The 18,255-nt window shown below is 37.0% G+C and overlaps 1 protein-coding gene and 1 pseudogene across 2 annotated transcripts in view; one reads left to right on the forward strand and one right to left on the reverse strand.

The window, feature by feature from the left end:
• ADAM9 (ADAM metallopeptidase domain 9) overlaps positions 1–18,255 on the forward strand; it is a 102,418-nt gene that overhangs the window by 37,617 nt on the left and 46,546 nt on the right. For both annotated transcript variants that reach the window (XM_022571267.2, XM_089903778.1), the window contains exons 8-12: positions 1,153–1,224; positions 3,507–3,676; positions 6,821–6,902; positions 7,432–7,565; positions 14,016–14,187. In XM_022571267.2, the coding sequence (XP_022426975.1) occupies positions 1,153–1,224; positions 3,507–3,676; positions 6,821–6,902; positions 7,432–7,565; positions 14,016–14,187 (630 nt within the window). The remainder of the gene's footprint in view (positions 1–1,152; positions 1,225–3,506; positions 3,677–6,820; positions 6,903–7,431; positions 7,566–14,015; positions 14,188–18,255) is intronic.
• Positions 1,714–5,126, reverse strand: LOC115803229 (large ribosomal subunit protein eL39-like; annotated as a pseudogene).

Raw genomic sequence — 18,255 nt, forward strand, 5'->3', positions numbered from 1 at the left:
CAGAAACTTAACACAATTGACAAGTCCTTTCTTGTAACCTGCAGAGACAGTTTTGAGGATTTTTATGTTTTTTTAAAAAAAATCCCTTATTGTATGTAGACTGGAAAAAAAACAAGCCATATTTTTAAGAGATAGAAATATATTCAGATTTGTTCATTATAGGTTCTTTATCCTCAAGTGTAGAAGGAAGAAGCATAAAGGAGTATGAACAAGCATGAACTTTGTCCCAGATAATGTGTAAAATGTTCCTGTAGAATGTTGTGGACAAGTGACAAAAATAGAGATTTGAAAAGTTTTTCTTTATTACTCTCTCCACATAGGTAGAAAATGGTTCAAAATAAAAATGGTTCTATTTTAATCAAACCTTGTCAAATGTATTAAAAAAATTTTTTTTCTTGTTTAGGAAAATCATGATAAAATGTCTAATTAATAAAATCTGATATATTCTGGTATTAATGCCCTTATCATAGAGCAAAACCACATATTCTTTTTAAAATGTTCTTTTAATTAGTTATTAAATTGGTTATATTAAAATAATATTAAAATAGACATTTGGATTTAGCTAGATCTCAAAGAAGTGAATCAGTCATAATCAACTGTTTGGCTTAATATGGTTAAACTTTTATATATCTCTATATTTCTATCTACATATAATGTTTTCACTAGTGAACGTTGGTTAATCTCTGATAATTAATTTAGCCCAGAGTTTAGAAATTGGTTATTGGTAATGTCGTTAGCCTAAGAGGTGAAAGGATCAGGAAGTCTTTCAGATTGTCTTTCATTCCTTTATCTGTGTATTTTGATTGTTTTAAACTCTACCTTTGTGAAATGCTTGAAAATATTTTTGCATTAAAATGAATTAAAGACTGTTAAGTATGAAACTCATTTTAAAGTTGTACTGCTTTGGAGAAGATTAAGATTTCAGTGCTTTTTCATTATTCATTTCACCCACGTACCTGCTTTTCTTTTATTCCTATTTATCACTAAAATGTATCCTTTAGACTTATTAGTTTGAAATGCAGGAGAATGTCTAAGTGCCTCAGTTTTTGGTTCAGAGGAAACATTTGGATTCTTATCTTCATTGTAAGAGATTATAGAAATTTTATTCTTAAATTGCTTTGGTGATAATGATTTCCCTTCTTTGCTTTTCAGTATGACATGATGGGAAGAAACCAGACTGCAGTGCGAGAAGAGATGATTCTTTTAGCAAACTACTTGGATAGCGTGAGTTGTATTTTCTATCAGCTGGGATTATTCTGTCCTCTCCTCTCCCAGTCTCCGAATGGAATTTTAAAATTGTCTCATTTTGAGCTCTGATTATTCTAGAGCCTAAGTAAGTAACTCAGTCTTTCAGGGGTCTGCTCTCTAATTTGTTTTGTAACTTTTTTAATGTTTAAAAGTAGAGTATAATTGTAGAGAGAGAGACTCTGAGACAAGCAAGAGATTTTGAATTAGCATCTACTTTATCTTTAATGTCAATGAAAAATTCATCAGCTGATCTAAGAAAGAAATGGAAAATTTTATTGAACCAAATTTGAGGATTATAACCCAGGAAGAGCATCTCAGAAAGCTCTGAGAACTGTTCCCCTCGTTAGAAGTCAAGGTACAGTTATATAAGTTTTTTGAGACAGAGAGCTGTACATTCAATGAGGCATTATTGACAGTTTACACAATCCAGACTTAATTATCATCGTGGCCCCTAACAGGTCAAGAAGGAATGTTATCTTTTAAGGAGTTGTCTTATTGATGCTAGGAGAATGCTGCTCTTTATGGTTGAGCAGGTATTTCTGCCAATGGGGGAGGTTTGGTCGATGCCTAATGCAGATACACAATGCACAGTGCGGGGAGACAGGAGGCCAAAGGGCAGAGAAAAATGTATTTGTTTAAATTTTTCTCATCTTGCCATAAAATATGACTTTTATTTCATAGCAGATAGGCTAAGGTACTTTGGTATTTATAAAAAGATCTTTGCATTTTTACTGAGAGAATCTTATTTTAAATAAGGCTGCCTCCTCTGAAACTATGACACTGTGTGTGTGTGTGTGTGTGTGTGTGTGTGTGTGTGTGTGTGTTTATGTGAGAGAGAGAGAGAGAGAAGGAGGGATTTGGTTTGAGATTTTGGAGTTTATTCATCCAGTGGGAGATAGATATTGGAGAATTAGCTACATGTTCTTATAGGATAATTTCATCTCTAAGTTGTTCCCCTAATACGAATACCAAGCATAATAATGATGATGATAATGATAACATTCTATTGGATATTTATAACATTCTAGAAACTGAGTCAATTGCCTTACATTTATTAACTCACTTATTCCTCACAGTATCTCTGTGAAATAGATATGAGTTCCTTAATCCTTTATCTGAAACCTTTGGGGTGCATGTCATTAGAATTTTAGATAAGAGTTTAGGTAGGTAATATAGTTCACTTCGCATACATTTATAACATATAGTTCACTATGTATTACATTACACCTCCAACAGGGTCCTGGGGTAGCACCTTGTAATCAACCTCATTGATATTTCTGTAGTGAAATATATGAATATTTACATTAAGTGAGCTAAATATGGACTATAAATAGGCTTGCATTAGTTTAGGGAAAGTTTTGGAATCAAAATACCCAAAACTTTAAATATCCAGAGTTTGTCAGATTTTGGAATGGAAGATAAAAAGGATTTTGAATCTTTACTTTTGTTTTATGGATGAGGAAACTGAGACCCTTGAGAAGTTAGAGTCTCATTATATTGAAGGGAATTTTTTTTGGAGCGGAGGAGTCCTGTTTTAAATTTAAGTAGTTGTGTTACTTAAAAGATATTCTCATATTCTTTATTGTATTATTTTTTATTGAAGCATAGTTGTACAATATTACATATGTTACAGGTGTACAGTATGCTGATGCACAATCTTTACAGGTTACACTCCATTTATAGTTATTATAAAATATTGGCTACTATTCCTTGTATTGTACAATATATCCTTGTAACTTATTTTATATATAATAGTTTGTACCTCTTAATCCCCTGTCCCTGTATTGCCCCCTCCCTTCCTTCTCCCCACTGGTAACCACTCGTGTGTTCTCTATATCTGTGAGTCTGTTTCTTTTTTGTTATATTCACTAGTTTGTTGTATGTTTTTAGATTCCACGTGTAAGTGATACTGTACTGTACTTGTCTTTCTCTTTCTGACTTATTTCACTTAGCATAATACTGTCCAAGTCCATGCATGCTGCTGCAAATGGCAAAAATTTCATTCTTTTTATGGTTGAATAATATTCCATTGTATGTATGTGTATATATATATATATACCTCACCTTCTTACCCATTCATCTGTTGATGGACACTTAGATTGCTTCCATATCCTGGCTATAGTAAATAATACTGCTGTGAACATTGGAGTGAACATATCTTTTCGAATTAGTGTTTTTGCTTTTTTCAGATATGTAACCAGGAATTATTCTCATATTCTTTAATACATTTTATATATTTTTATTTGTTTTCTTTCCAGATGTACATCATGTTAAATATTCGAATTGTGCTCGTTGGGCTGGAGATTTGGACAAATGGAAATCTGATCAACATAATCGGAGGTGCGGGTGATGTGTTGGGGAACTTTGTACAGTGGCGGGAAAAGTTTCTTATAACACGTCGGAGACATGACAGTGCACAGCTAGTTCTGTAAGTGATTTTTTTTTAAAGGTACTATTAATGGCATGGTCAGAATAATAATTTTTGCTTTTTTTCTTTTATTAGAATCATATTCTGTTAAGGTTTTTTGAGCATTCATTTAAATGAGGAAAATTTTTGCTACTATAGGACAAGTGACAGTATGATAATAAGACCTCTCTTTTGTGTTGGAGCCTCTGTGACCTTTATCCCATGTACTTCTTCCTCTTTCTTGGGTTTACTTCCTCATTTTGGTATGGCATGTTTTCTAGTTTCTTCTTGTGTACGGATATATTGAAAGAAAAAATTTTGACCTCTTGCATGTTGGAAAATGTGTTTCACGGCCTCGAAACAGAATTTAAAAATTATCTCCTGTACACCAGAAAGTAACAAAACATTGTAAATCAACTGTACTTCAATTAATTAAAAAAATTATCTCAATTTGAACTCTGATTATCCTAGGGCTTAAGTAACTCAGTTTTTCAGAGGTGTGCTTTCTAGTTTGTTTTGTAAATTTCAGGTTATTTTGCTGAGTATAAAATTCTAGGCACGAAATTTTTTCCTTTGGAATTTTGAAGGCATGGCCATTGTCTTTTGACTTCCAGAATTACTATTGAGAAGCTTTAATTCACTTTGATTCCTGATCTTTTGTATGTGGCCTTTTTTTTTTTTCTTCTTTGGAAACTTGTAGGATCTTCTCTTGGTTCCCAGGCTTCTAAATTTTCCTGATGCTATGCTTTGGTGTAGGTCTTTTATCACTCATTGTGTTGTGTTCTTAGTGGGTAATTTCAATCTTGAAACTGCAGTTTTAGGAATTTTTCTCAAATTATTTTGTAGATAATTTCATCCTCTTTATTTTTATTCTTCATTCCTTCTGGGATTCCTTTTACTCGGCTATTGAGTTTCCTGTACTTGTCCTCTAATTTTATTATCTTTTGTCTCCTTCTCTTTGTCTTTTTGTTCTGCTTTCTGGATATTTCTTTAAATTTACCTTCTAAGGTTTTCATTGAATTTTTCATTTCAGCTATCTTATTTTTAATGTTTAATATTTAGCTCTTTTTTGTCCCCCTTAAAATTCTTATATGGTCAAATTCTTTTTTTTTTTTTTATCCCAACAAAAGGTTCCACATATTTACTACTGAGCCAAAGCATTAGTGCAGAAACACTGACACAAAGAGAAAAATCACTTTCCTAATAAAAGCCATCCAGCTGTTTGGGTAGTAGTGATGTTCTCAGAGTGATATGGTAAGATGCAAGTGTCCTTGACCCAGCAAAAACGTGCGCCACCTCATATGCGAGGCTCCTTACAGACCTAGCTTGGTTCTTCTCCAATGTCTTCTCTTGGAGTTGTATCTGATTTTATTACCAGTCTTCATTTGAATCCACTGGGGAATGGGATGATTCCCTGCTTTTGTTTCTTGACCAGGGATCGCTTGATCCTGAAAGTCTTGTGAGAAGACATGGCGAGGAGCAAATTTAACCGTACATAGGATGGCGGAGAAGAGAAGAGAAGAGAGCTGGTCAAATTCTTATTTCATGGATATAATAATTTTTTAAACTCTCTTTGAGATATTTCTGATATATTTTTTAAAATTTCCTTCTTTCTACATAGTGTTTTCATGGAACCACAATAAAACTTAAGCTTATGTAATCACTTAATACAAATATATTCCAAAAGTTAATACAAAACCCTCACTTAAAAATACTAAAAAAATTTCTTGCTTCTTAAAAGTCTTCTGGTTGGTGGGCTGACTTTTCGCCAAAAAATGTTTTATGTAATAATTTTTGCCTTCCTTAATGCTGATGGTACCTAAAACTAAAAATTTTTTCTGAGGAGAAATTTCCTTGGATTTAATTAAATAATTTATTTACTTATTTATTTAGTCATACCAGTTAATTTAAAGCAAGGCACTGAGAATGCCTAAATGGATTTTTATGGCCCCATAACCACAAAAGCTTGATCCTGACATTTTTATTAATTTTTAGTAAAATTGTACCTGGAAGTGTCCTCATACCCTGGCAGTGAGCATGCCTTCTCATTCACAAAAGGAACAGGCACCAGGCACTCTCCCTGTGCTCTGCCCAACCACACCTACCAAGCTGTCTCCTCTGTTTGGTCTCCATCTGCCATGTTTGAGGCGTTTCCCAGATGTCTGATAATCCCTGGTTGTTTGTGGTTAGGAATGGGGTACTAAAATTCCTTTCGGAAGCATTGAGGACATAAGTGGGGCTGGGGGACTGTGGGGTTCACTACAGGGTGATCTGGCTAAAATGTTTTCTTGGCGATCCCCTTATGTCAATATCTCTAGGTCTCTTGTCCTGGCTGTTCAGATGCCCGAGAGAAGGGTTTATTCATTCATTTAAAAGATATTTATTAGATGTATTCCTAGGCTCTGGGGTATAGCAGTGAACAAAACAGACAAAAATTCTTGCTCTCAAGGAGTTCATATTGTGGTGGAGGAGATTTACCTCATAAGTGAGATAAATAAGTGTATATAATATGCTAAATAATGATAAGTAGTAAGGAGGAAAAATAAAGCAGGGAGGGTAGAGATAGAAGAATTGTGGGGAGTGAGGTTGACATTTTAGGTAACTTGGCGAGGGAAGGCCTCAATGAGAAGATGACCTTTGTGTAAAGACCTGAAGCAGGTGAGGGAGTGAGTTAGGGCTGTATATTGGGGAGGAGAGTTCCAGGCAGAGGGACCAGGTCCTTAGATACAGGTGTATCCACGATGATTGAGCAGCCATACGGAGACCATCGTGACTCTTCTGTTTCCTGTGCTCCCTGCCTGCAGCCTCCTGTGTGAATATGTCATTTTGTTACCTGATCTCAATAGAGTTTTTGAATAAATAGATACACTGCATTTTAGGAAGGTTTTTTCATCTAGAAGGTACAAAACAAATTGGTTTGATATCAAAAATGTATCTTCATTTGTCTGAAAAATGAATTTGTAATATTAATCTCCACTCTGATAATAAAAAAGAGATGTCTTTAATTGAATTGTGATTTTTAAAATGTTATTTACCTTTGCCATTTTTCTCCCCGTTTTTGTAGGGTCTACCAATCAGTTTAAGATTACCCAAAGAAATAGGAGCAATGTGTACCTTTTCCTCCCCAAGAACATTTTATAACTTTTACCTGTTCTCTTCATTTAGGAAGAAAGGTTTTGGTGGGACCGCGGGAATGGCGTTTGTGGGAACAGTGTGTTCAAGGAGCCACGCGGGCGGGATTAACGTGGTATGTTTTGTTCTTGACGTTCATCTTTGGAATCTGCATTAGGAAATGTCCAGCATTCAGTGACTCTATAATTCCTCTCCTAGTCCTTACAGCGATATTTTGGCTATTATGAGGGATATGGTAGAAGTGGCAGATGTGTTCTTTCTCTGGAGACTGGATTAAGTTTTCTAATATTTATTGTGTGTTTATTAGCGCCTCACTTTTTATGGATGAGGAAACAGAGGTTCCATTTGAGAAAATTAAGTCAGAACCATGAACTTGTTTTCCCATCAACCACCATGAATAATCTGTTGGTGCTAAAGGAATTGATCTGTTGCTTAAAGTGTCTATCTCTATCATCAGTATGTTAAGTCACACCAGTTTCCTACTAGACTGCAGTGTCTACACACTGATGTTGGATGCTTGCTTTATTACGTAGGCTATCAATATTGTAGTGATGAATTTCCTTTTGTGAAAAAGTAATCTGAAAAACAAAAAGCATATCCTTTTTGTTCAGAAACCTAATGAATACCTTCCTGTGTTTGGGCAGTTTGGGCAAATCACGGTGGAGACATTTGCATCCATTGTTGCTCATGAGTTGGGTCATAACCTTGGAATGAATCATGATGATGGGAGAGATTGTTATTGTGGAGCAAAGAGCTGCATCATGAATTCAGGAGCATCGTGAGTAACTGAATTCTTTCTTTTTATTCTTTCTCCTTTTTCTTTTTTAAAACTATTTATTGAACATTTGTTTAATGCTAAAAATAAACAATGAATTGTTTGGATTGGAGTAATGTGTATCTTTCTGAATTAGCGTTTTCCCCAGGTGTATGCCCAGGAATGGGATTGCAGGATCATATGGTAGCTATATTTTTAGTTTTTTAAGGAACGTTCACACTGTTTTCCATAGTGGCTGCATCAATTTGCATTCCCACCAACAGTATAGGAGGGTTCCTTTTTCTCCACACCCTCTCCAGCGTTTATTATTTGTAGACTTTTTAGTGATTGCCATTCTGACTGGTGTGAGGTGATAACTCATTGAGTTTTGATTTGCATTTCTCTAATAATAGCGATATTAAGCATCTTTTCATGTGCCTGTTGGTGATCTGTATGTCTTCTTTGGAGAAATGTCTATTTAAATCTTCTGCCCATTTTTTTGATTGGGATGTTTTTTTTTTGATGTTAAGCAATATGAGCTGTTTGTATATTTTGGAAATTAATCCCTTGTTGGTTGCATCGTTTGCTAATATTATCTCCCAGTCCGTAGGTTGTCTTTTCGTTTTGTTTATGGTTTCCTTTGCTGTGCAAAAACTTTTAAGTTTAATTAGGCCCCATTTGTTTATTTTTTGTTTTTATTTCTGTTACTCATTTTTTGGAGAGGGATCCAAAAAATATTGCTGCAGTTTATGTCAACAAGTGTTCTGCCTGTGTTTTCCTCTAAGAGTTTTATAGTATCTGGTCTTATATTTAGGTCTTTAATCCATTATGACTTTATTTCTGTATATGGTGTTAGAGAATGTTCTAATTTCATTCTATTACATGTAGCTGTCCAGTTTTCCCAGCACCACTAATTGAAGAGGCTGTCTTTTCTCCATTGTATATTCTTGCCTCCCTTGTCATAGATTAATTGACCATAAATGCGTGGGCTTATTTCCGTGGCTTTCTATCCTGTTCCATTGATCTATATTTCTGTTTTTGTGTCAGTACCATACTGTTTTAATGACTGTAGCTTTGTAATATAGTGTGAAGTTAGGAAGTGTGATTCCTTCAGCTCCATTCTTCTTTCTCAAGATTGTTTTGGCTATTCAGGGTCTTTGTGTTTCCATGCAAGTTTTAAAATTTTTTGTCCATTGGTAATTTGATAGGGATTGCATTGAATCTGTAGATTGCCTTGAATAGTATGGTCATTTTAACAATATTGATTCTTCCAATCCAAGAACACGGTATATCTTTCTATCTGTTCGTGTCATCTTCAACTTCTTTCATCAGTGTCTTATAGTTTTTGGAGTACAGGTCTTTTGCCTCCTTAAGTTGGTTTATTCCTGGGTATTTTATTCTTTGACATGATGGTAAATGGGATTGTTTCCTTAATTTTACTTTCTGATATTTTGTTGTTAGTGTATAGAAATGCAATAGATTTCTGTGCATTAATTTTGTATCCTGCAACTTTACCAAATTCATTGATGAGCTCTAGTAGTTTTCCGGTAGGGTCTTTAGGATTTTCTGTGTATAGCATCATGTCATCTTCAAACAGTGACAGTTTTACTTCTTCTCTTTCAATTTGAATTCCTTTTATTTCTTTTTCTTCTCTGACTGCTGTGGCTAGGACTTCCAAAGCTATGTTGAATAAAAGTTGCAAGAGTGGGCACACTTGTTTTATTCCTGATCTTAGAGGAAATGCTTTCAGCTTTTCACCATTGAGAATGATGTTAGCTGTGGATTTGTCCTATATGGCCTTTATTATATTGAGGTATGTTCCTTCTCTGCCTACTTTCTGAAGAGTTTTTGTCCTAAACAGATATTGAATTTTATCAAAAGCTTTTTCTGCATCTATAGAGATGATCATATGGTTTTTATTCTTCAATTTGTTAATGTGGTGTATGGCCCGTTTTTAAAATTGCGTTATTTGTATTTTCACAGGAGAGCTTGGATTTGACATGAACACAAGTCATGTCTTTCCTCAACGTGTGCTGGAAGCTATCACCTTAGCAGGGGTTGGGACTGGGGATGGAGGGGCTGGAGCTGGAGCTGGGTTTGTGACGGGACTTCCCCTCTGCTCAGTGGCAACACTGCCCTATCGGGCCTGGGGTTTGGTCCCCAGTTGCTGGAGCACAAGCGCTGAGGGTTGGGTCTGAGCCCGCTCTTTTCCCTTTAAGTGTGTGCTGTCCCCTTTCCCAGCACCAGCACCCTCTCCCCGGGGTGAGGGGGAGCAGTGCTGGGACACGAGGGGCTGGTGTGGGCACTCAGCGTGGGTCTGGGCACAGGCTGCAGCAGTCCAGCAGCAGGCGGAGATCTGCAAACAAAGACAGTTTTGTTTCTTTCTTCCCAATTTGTATGTCTTTCATTTCCTTTTTTATTGCATTAGCTCGAGTGGTCAGTTTTGTCTGATATTAATTTAGCTGTCCCAGATTTGTTTTTTTCGTTTTTTTGTTTTGGTAATGTTGACAGTATATGTTTTCTATTCCTTTACTTTGAACTTTTCTTTATTCTTGTGTTTTAGATATATGTTTCTAAACAACCTATATTTAGGCTTTATTTTCTTAATCCAGCCTGGCAATATTTGTCTCTTAATTGAATCATTTAATCTACTTATGTTTAATATGATCACTAATAGGCTGTATTTATGCAAATGTAGGTGACACTGATAATAAGATACCATTATTAACATACCACTTAGAATGAAAAAATGGTGACTATCAAGTTAATTCAAATTTTAAGATGAATCTCAATTTCAGGGTATTTTAAATGTGTAAAGAATGTGTTTTAGAAAAACACATCAAATCTGCTGTATTACAACTATGGATTTTAGTTCCCTGCTAAAATTTTCAAGCTTCTCATTTTTCTCTCTGACCATAGGAAGCACAGATTTTCTCTTTCTGGGTTATTGTTTGATAATTCTAGTATCTAGAGACTTTATGGGACTATATCTGGTTTTTTTTTTCCCCTTATGGTGTCTTTTAATTTTTTTATAGTTGTTCTCACAGTATCTTGTGTCTTCATGTTATGTTTTGATAAAGTATTTGACATTGTATTTGAACAATTTTTGCTAAGAAATAATTTGAGAAGTAGGATTATGTTATCTTTGGCGTATTAAATCTTCTTTTTGAGGACAGATTTCCCACCTTCTACTTCATATGCTATTTCATGAACATTAGTTGACTGTTATAAGTTAGGCTTTTTTTTTAGATGCAAGTGATATAGATGCTAGAGTTTTTACAGATAATCAATTGGATCCAGTTCTGTTTAAAAAGTGGATAATCTAACTTTGTAATATAATTTTTTTATCATTATTTAAGATATTTGAGGGACCTGGTAGTATTCCCCTCACACACTGCTCTTGGATTCCTGGACGTGTGAGGGGTGCTCTTCCTGGGAGGTACCTTTCTAGAGAAATGGCTTTCTTAACTCTGTCCCTCAATGCCACCTACATCAGAAAGCCTCCATAATCGGAGGCTTTTAAAAGAGTGCTCTTTTTTAAAAAAAAATAATCTAATTAAGTGCCATCACTTAGAGTTCTTTCTTAGGACTTCCTGTTCCTAGGCTGTGGGGATTAGGATGGTAGTGGTGGAAATGTGTTTTGGTTATTTCCAGATTAGTCATAGAGAGAATGTTTTAAACGATAGTTGGGTTTTCTTGGTCATATCCTGGTAGACCATTTCCATCACTGTTAGTCCCATCTATCTCCTTTTGAATCAGTTTTATAAAACTCACCTAGATGTGACAAAAGGGATTCGGAGATGCTTTAGATTCATATCTTAGTACCCAGAAGTGATAGAGAGTAGGGGTACTTTAGTTGCTATTATTCAAGCCGAGTATCAGGAGAAAGATCATCCTTCTTATTACTGTAGGTGACATCCAAGGATGACTAGGGAGAGAATATCTCCATTTTATTATCCACAGTGTTAGTGAAGGCCAACGTGGGGATGTTTGTTATTATCTCCACATACTAAACAGCATAAGAAGCGGTTATGATTTTGTTATCCTTTTCAGTATGATAGTCAACTTCATTGTGGGTGAAACAGATTTTTTTCTTTTTTGTAGATTGCTTTAGGATCACACATATAAAACATTGTTTCTATGAGAAAATGTGTTCCAAGGACTGTATAACAAGCTTATTTCAAAAATACTCTGTTCAGAAGTGGTGAACTTTGTAGATTAAAATTAGGAGCTCAAGTGTAGGAAATATACACATATGTCTGTACAACTCCTGTGACTATCACCTGATTAATACATTCTTACAGAAAACATTATTGAATACGTGCTGTGTGGAAGGCAACGCACTAGCCTTGTTGTCCTTCCTAAAACCTGCTCTGCCCCCATCTTCCCGTGATGGTTAATGATAGCACCTTCCTTCTAGTAGCTCAGGACACAAGTCTCAGTCACCCTTGACTTCTCTTTTCTCACATTCTTTGCCTTAATACCCATTTCTTTAAACCATATAAATAATCCAAAACCTTCTTACTGCTTTCACACTGCCACGTTGGTCCGTCATCATCTGTTGAGTGGACTTCCTCCTGCTTAACGTAGCAAACATGGTGATTTTATTAAAACGTAAGTCAGACCACATCATTCCTGCTTCACGCTTTCCATTGTGTCATCCCCCCCCCCCTTATTTCACTCATCGTAAAGAGTCAGATTCTTGCAATGGCCTCTTCCCACCTTGCTGTCTGTATCCCTCACTGTCTCACTCCACTCCAGCCGTGCTGGCTTCCTTATCTGTTCCTTGAACAGGCAGGCTTCTCCCTTCGGGCTTTTGCACTTACTGTTTCTTCTGCCGGTAATGTTCTTCCCCTAGAAATCCAGTTTTGATTCAGTTGTCTCAGTATTTGAAGTGCCTGTCCTGACAGCTCTTTGAAAAACTGTAGTCGCTCCTCCCCCTGCAGAGGTCGTCCTCTTCACTGCCTCATCTTTTTCCCCAACGTGACTTGTCTTCTAATGTACTATTGAATTTATTTCTCCATTATGTTTATAGTCTGTTTCACTCAGTAGAATGTTGCCTTCACAGGGGCGGGGATTTTTGTCTGCCTTGTTTACTCTCCCCTGCACGAAGAAGAGTGCCTTGTACATGATAGATGTTCCACAAATATTTGTTGAAGGAACAGTGTTGTACAAAAGGACTCCTCCTTACAATATTCCTAAGCAGAGAGTAGCAAGAAAAAGAAGAATGTGGAAAACGAGTGTTTTTGTCATTGTCGGAAATCTTGTGCTAGGTCTTTACTTTCTGTGTGACTGCTTTCCAGTCTGAAGAGCCAGGAGCCAGGACTGTCTACTTACTGGGAGACTCTGGGCCGGTTAGCAAAGAAGAGTTTACCCAAGGGACAAAGTCTCCCAGAAAGGATCTGTTTCTTAGATTCCTTGGATGTACAGAAGACACGGAATCAATAGGAATGCTTTCTCAATCACTGTAACGTAACACGGTTCTCATTCCCACTGTTACTTTTGGTACCATTGCTCAAACTGATGAAAAAGAGATTCTTTCAGGGCACCAAACGCCCCCAATAAAATTTTAATGTGACTTGGATTTCTCAAAGGTTCTTGTTTTATAGATGAGTGTGTCTCCCACTAGTCTTCAAAAGTGAACCTAGCCAGTGGGACTATCTAAAAATATCATTATTGAGTAAAACAATAACTAAAAACAATCCAGCAACACATAGAAACACATCAAAATTGTGTTCGTATAAATATCACATAGACAGTTCAAGTTGGACCGTTTCTAGAAGCCCATCTAGCCTTCAGAGTATTAACTACAGTTCTTAGAAATTACCATCAGAGGCATTTAAACCTCAAACTGTAGCTGAAATTCTGCCCTGTGCATGCTGCTTCTTGGTAGCTATAGTGCGTGCATCATCGCTGGAGTCACATTATTGTCACATAGCTCCTAGTAAGTGTTAGTGAGGGGAGCGCAGGAATGTCATTTCAACAGAGTGAAAAGAGGTTGGGGAAACAGAGCTCACTTCACATATTTGAAGAACCTTTACTATGGAAGACAAATAAAACTTAATTCTAGAGAGGACTAGATAATTTTTGAGGTCTCTTCTGATGCTGAGATTTATGATTCTGTGAATATTTTCTGTATCTTCTGCCATTTTATTTTATTTTAATTTTTTTTTTGTGGTACGCGGGCCTCTCACTGTTGTGGCCTCTCCTGTTGTGGAGCACAGGCTCCGGATGCGCAGGCTCAGTGGCCATGGCTCACAGGCCCAGCCGCTCCGCGGCATGTGGGATCTTCCCGGACCGGGTCACGAACCCGTGTCCCCTGCATCGGCAGGCGGCCTCCCAGCCACTGCGCCACCAGGGAAGCCCCCTCTGCCATTTTAAGTGTTCACTTCTTGATGGTTGAAGACATGACTTAAGATTTTCAAAGTGAGTAATTGCTATGACTTAAGATCTTTTTCTTCATGTTTATTACAGAGGTTCCAGAAACTTCAGCACCTGCAGTGCAGAAGACTTTGAGAAGTTAACTTTAAATAAAGGTGGAAACTGCCTTCTTAATATTCCAAAGCCTGACGAAGCTTATAGCGCTCCTTTCTGTGGTAATAAATTGGTGGACCCTGGGGAAGAGTGTGACTGCGGTACTCCAAAGGTCAGTTTAATGTGTGATGTTTGCTTTGCGAAGTTACCTTGGGATTTGCAAAAGAATAAAATAGCTCGCTTTGGGCAACTCTAGCATAGGAGCTAAAGTAAAATTTAGTGGCAAAATGAGGATTGGTATTTTGCTTGTGGGCATAATGTTCCCGGGATTGATCATCCCCTCCTTCCTAGAACATAACCAATGGTGTCATCTGTTTTGGTGTCCAGGAAAGCACCATGTTTATTCTTCTGTTTTTTTGCTACCTTCTACCATTTCTGTTTTGGTTACTGAGTCATTTATTTATTTTAAAGAACGAATCAGTTTTTCTCTTGGCTCTTTACTTAGAAGCTTTTACTATTCTGGCACTGCCATTGCAGAAACATTTATTCAGTTGACCTCATTCTAATAATAAATTAAAGCTGGCCCATTGTCCAGAGTTCTTCATTAACAAAGTTCTTGCTACTCAAATTAACGTTCTCCCTTTAGTAAGCTTCAATTCACCTACCGCTCTCTGGCTTTCTCACACCTGTTACCCACACTTACTGCCAGATGTCTGTGCCCATCTTAATTCTTCTTCTATATCTCAGCCATTCTCTCAAAATGGCCTACTTAAGACTTCCTAGACAAGGCTTAGGAGGAAAAAAAGTTTTAATTAAATTTCAAAAATTAAAAAAATTTAAATTTAAATTTTAAAGAAATTGGTTCAATTGTATGTAAACTTTACTATATTCTCAATCTTTTCCACAAGTGCTGCTTCTTCTCCCTTGCCTGACCACACATCCCTGGCTTTTGCCAGAAGGCTTTACATTCTAGAAAGGCAGTATGTTTTTTTGTTTTTGTTTTCTGCGGGGGGAGGGGCGCGCCGCTTGGCTTGTGAGATCTTAGTTTCCCAACCAGGGGTCTAACCTGGGCCCTCGGCAGTGAGAGCACAGAGTCCTAACCACTGGACCACCAGGGAATTGCCAGGCAACGAAATTGTCATGGGCCTTCATTGCACTATTGCTGCATGTCAGCAGCCTCTGCTAAATGTTTTCCATGGTATGATCCTCACAATAACTCTAGGAGGTTGATATTTCTTTACATTCTCATTCTCAAGTGAGGAAAATAAAGCCTAGTGAGGTTATGTTTAGTCTCTAAATTAATGTTATACTGTTAGGATGACCAAGCTCTTCTTTCCAGGCGTTCTCCTAAAATATTATATATGTTTTGATTTCTCCTCACTGTTTACTTCATTATCGAACTAATTGAAATAGTCTATATTTGCTTCTCGAGCTTTTGCACTACAAATTACTCTTGAAAAAAGTACCTCTTCCCCCTCAAATATCACAGGTGTTTTTCTTGGTATAAAAGTTTCAAATAGCAAGCACAAGCAAAATTTCCCTTTATTTCTCCCATACATTTTTTCACTTCCTTCTGCAGTGGTAATCATTCTTATAAGTTTAGTGTGTTTCTTTACAGATTTTATTCTATGCATTTATATACCTATATACAGTATGTACATTTGTACCACAGTTGGGTTTGTTTTAGGATTTTATTTTTTTACATAAATGAAATCCGACTTAATACATTGCATGCAGAGGTTGTTTTTCTATTAATGTATCCTACAGATTTTTCCACGTCATTATGTTATTTACACATAACCCTCTAATCTGCTGATTAGTATTTCGGTATAAGGATATACTGTGATTTACTTCACCATACTCTCATTAAAGGACATTTACTCACTGTAGTTAGTATTGTTCTGTTGCAAACAGTACATCCTTGTATATGCTCCATGTATGTGTGTGTGTGTGCGCGCATACATACATACACAAGTATTTCTCTAAGATGATTACATAAAGGTAGAGTTATTGAATTGCAAAGTATGCATGTTTTTAATTTTATTAGAGACTACCGAATTTCCTACAAAAAGGCTGTGTCAGTTTGCACTTTTACCAACAATATGTCATGGCATTTAGTGTCCCCCATAGTTCTGTTAACTGAGCAAGGTACAAGTTTTACTTGTGTTTCAAGATTATCATCATATAGCCCCTCTATAATTTTTTCTAGCATTTTTGTAATTACAGTTTTTTGTATTAGCTCTATAATTGGTGTGGGGGGGTCATGTGGAGTGAGCTAGAGAATTAACTTTTACCCATTAATTGTCAGTTGTTGCAAAACCATTTAAAATGGTACTTTCACCATAAACAAAATTCCTGTATACATAGTCTATTTCCGGATTCTCTTTTCTTTTATGAAGCCATCTGTCTGTCTTGCACAGTAGTTGTGAAAAAAAATTAACAGCTGTATTGAAGTATAATTGAATACAGTGTCAAAAAAAAACCCACCCCAAATTCCGACTTAGATAAGAAAAGGCTTTATCCAAAAGAAAGACTATTGTAGTAGGGAGAACACACTGACCTCAGACATCTGGAAGCGTCTCAAAATCAAACAAAAAGGTTTTTCTTTTATAGGGTAAATGTGGGAGCAAACAGAGATAAGCAGAATCTTTTATGGGGAAGCTGGATAAGCAGGGGAGAAAAGCCAGTGAGGTCTGATAAGAAGTTGTCTTTTGGTCAGCTGATTGCCAGGAGAAGCTGGGAAGGGGTGGGGATACTTGTTCCCTTTTTTTTTGTGGCGACAGAGTTCAAGGGCCTATATAGGAAAGAGAGAAGTCTCACTAAAGTTTGGTCAAGACAAAGCAAAGGGTAAGAAACAGGCAATTATAAACACTTGTCAACAATGAACTGCACCCATTTAACACATACAAGTTAGGTTTTGATACCTGTTTGCCTATGTGAAACATATGTTTTTGTGCTTTTGGTGTTACATCTAAGAAATCTTTGCCTAGTCCAAGATTTCAAATGTTTTCTCCTAGAAGCTTTATCATTTTAGTTTTTTTTAAAAAATAAATTTATTTCGATTTTATTTATTTATTTTTGGTTGCATTAGGTCTTTGTTGCTGCACACAGGCTTTCTCTAGTTGTGGCGAGGGGGCGCTACTCTTCGTTGCGGTGCACAGTCTTCTCATTGCGGTGTCTTCTCTTGTTGCGGAGCACAGGCTCCAGGCGCGCGGGCTTTGCTAGTTGTGGCACGTGGGCTCAGTAGTTGTGCCTCACGGGCTCTAGAGCACAGGCTCAGTAGTTGTGGCGCATGGGCTTAGTTGCTCCACGGCATGTGGGATCTTCCCGGACCAGGGCTCGAACCTCTGTCCCCTGCATTGGACACTGTGCCACCAGGGGAGTCCATTGTTTTAGGTTTTACATTTAGGTTTATGATACATTTTGACTTAATATTTTGTATGGTGCAAGGTATAGATCATTTTTCAAATTTTCAAATTTTTATTATGAAATTATTATAAACTGACAGACCATTGGAAAAACAGTCCAAAGAGTCCTATGTATTTTTTGCCCAGTTTCCCCCAAAGGGTGCCAATTATATAGTTATAGTGCAGTATAAAAACCAGGACACTGACATTGGTATGTTAACTAGATTACAGACTTTATTCAGCTTTTACCATTTTAACCTGCATTGGGGGGTGTGTGTGTGTGAACTTTTATGCAGTTTTATTCCATATATAGATTTATGTAACCACCACCTCAATTAAAATACAGAACTGTTCCATCACCACAAAAGAACACCCTCCTGCTACCTTGTTGTAATTACACCCACCCTGACTCCAGCCCTTATCCCTGCCCCTGGCTTCCATCTGTGGTTTTGCCATTTCAATAATGTTTGCCATTTCAATAATAACTAGAGGGACTTCCCTGGTGGTCCAGTGGTTAGGACTTTGCCTGCCAATGAAGGGGGTGTGGGTTCAATCCCTGGTCAGGGAGTTAAGATTCCACATGCCTCGGGCCAAAAAACCAAAGCATAAAACAGAAGCAATGTTGTAACAAATTCAATAAAGTCTTAAAAGAAATAATAATAAATGGAGGGACTTCCCTGGTGGTCCAGTGGTAAAGAATCCACCTTACAATGCAGGGGACGCAGGTTCGATCCCTGGTCAGGGAACTAAGATCCCACATGCCTTGGGGCAACTAAGTCCGCATGCCACAAACAATGAGCTCACGCGCCTCAACTAGAGAGCCCACATGCTGC

Source organism: Delphinapterus leucas, chromosome 21 (assembly GCF_059928025.1).
Source record: "Delphinapterus leucas isolate spDelLeu-1000000601 "Yukka" chromosome 21, BTC_Dleu_Yukka2, whole genome shotgun sequence".
NCBI classification, from domain to species: Eukaryota; Metazoa; Chordata; class Mammalia; order Artiodactyla; family Monodontidae; genus Delphinapterus; species Delphinapterus leucas.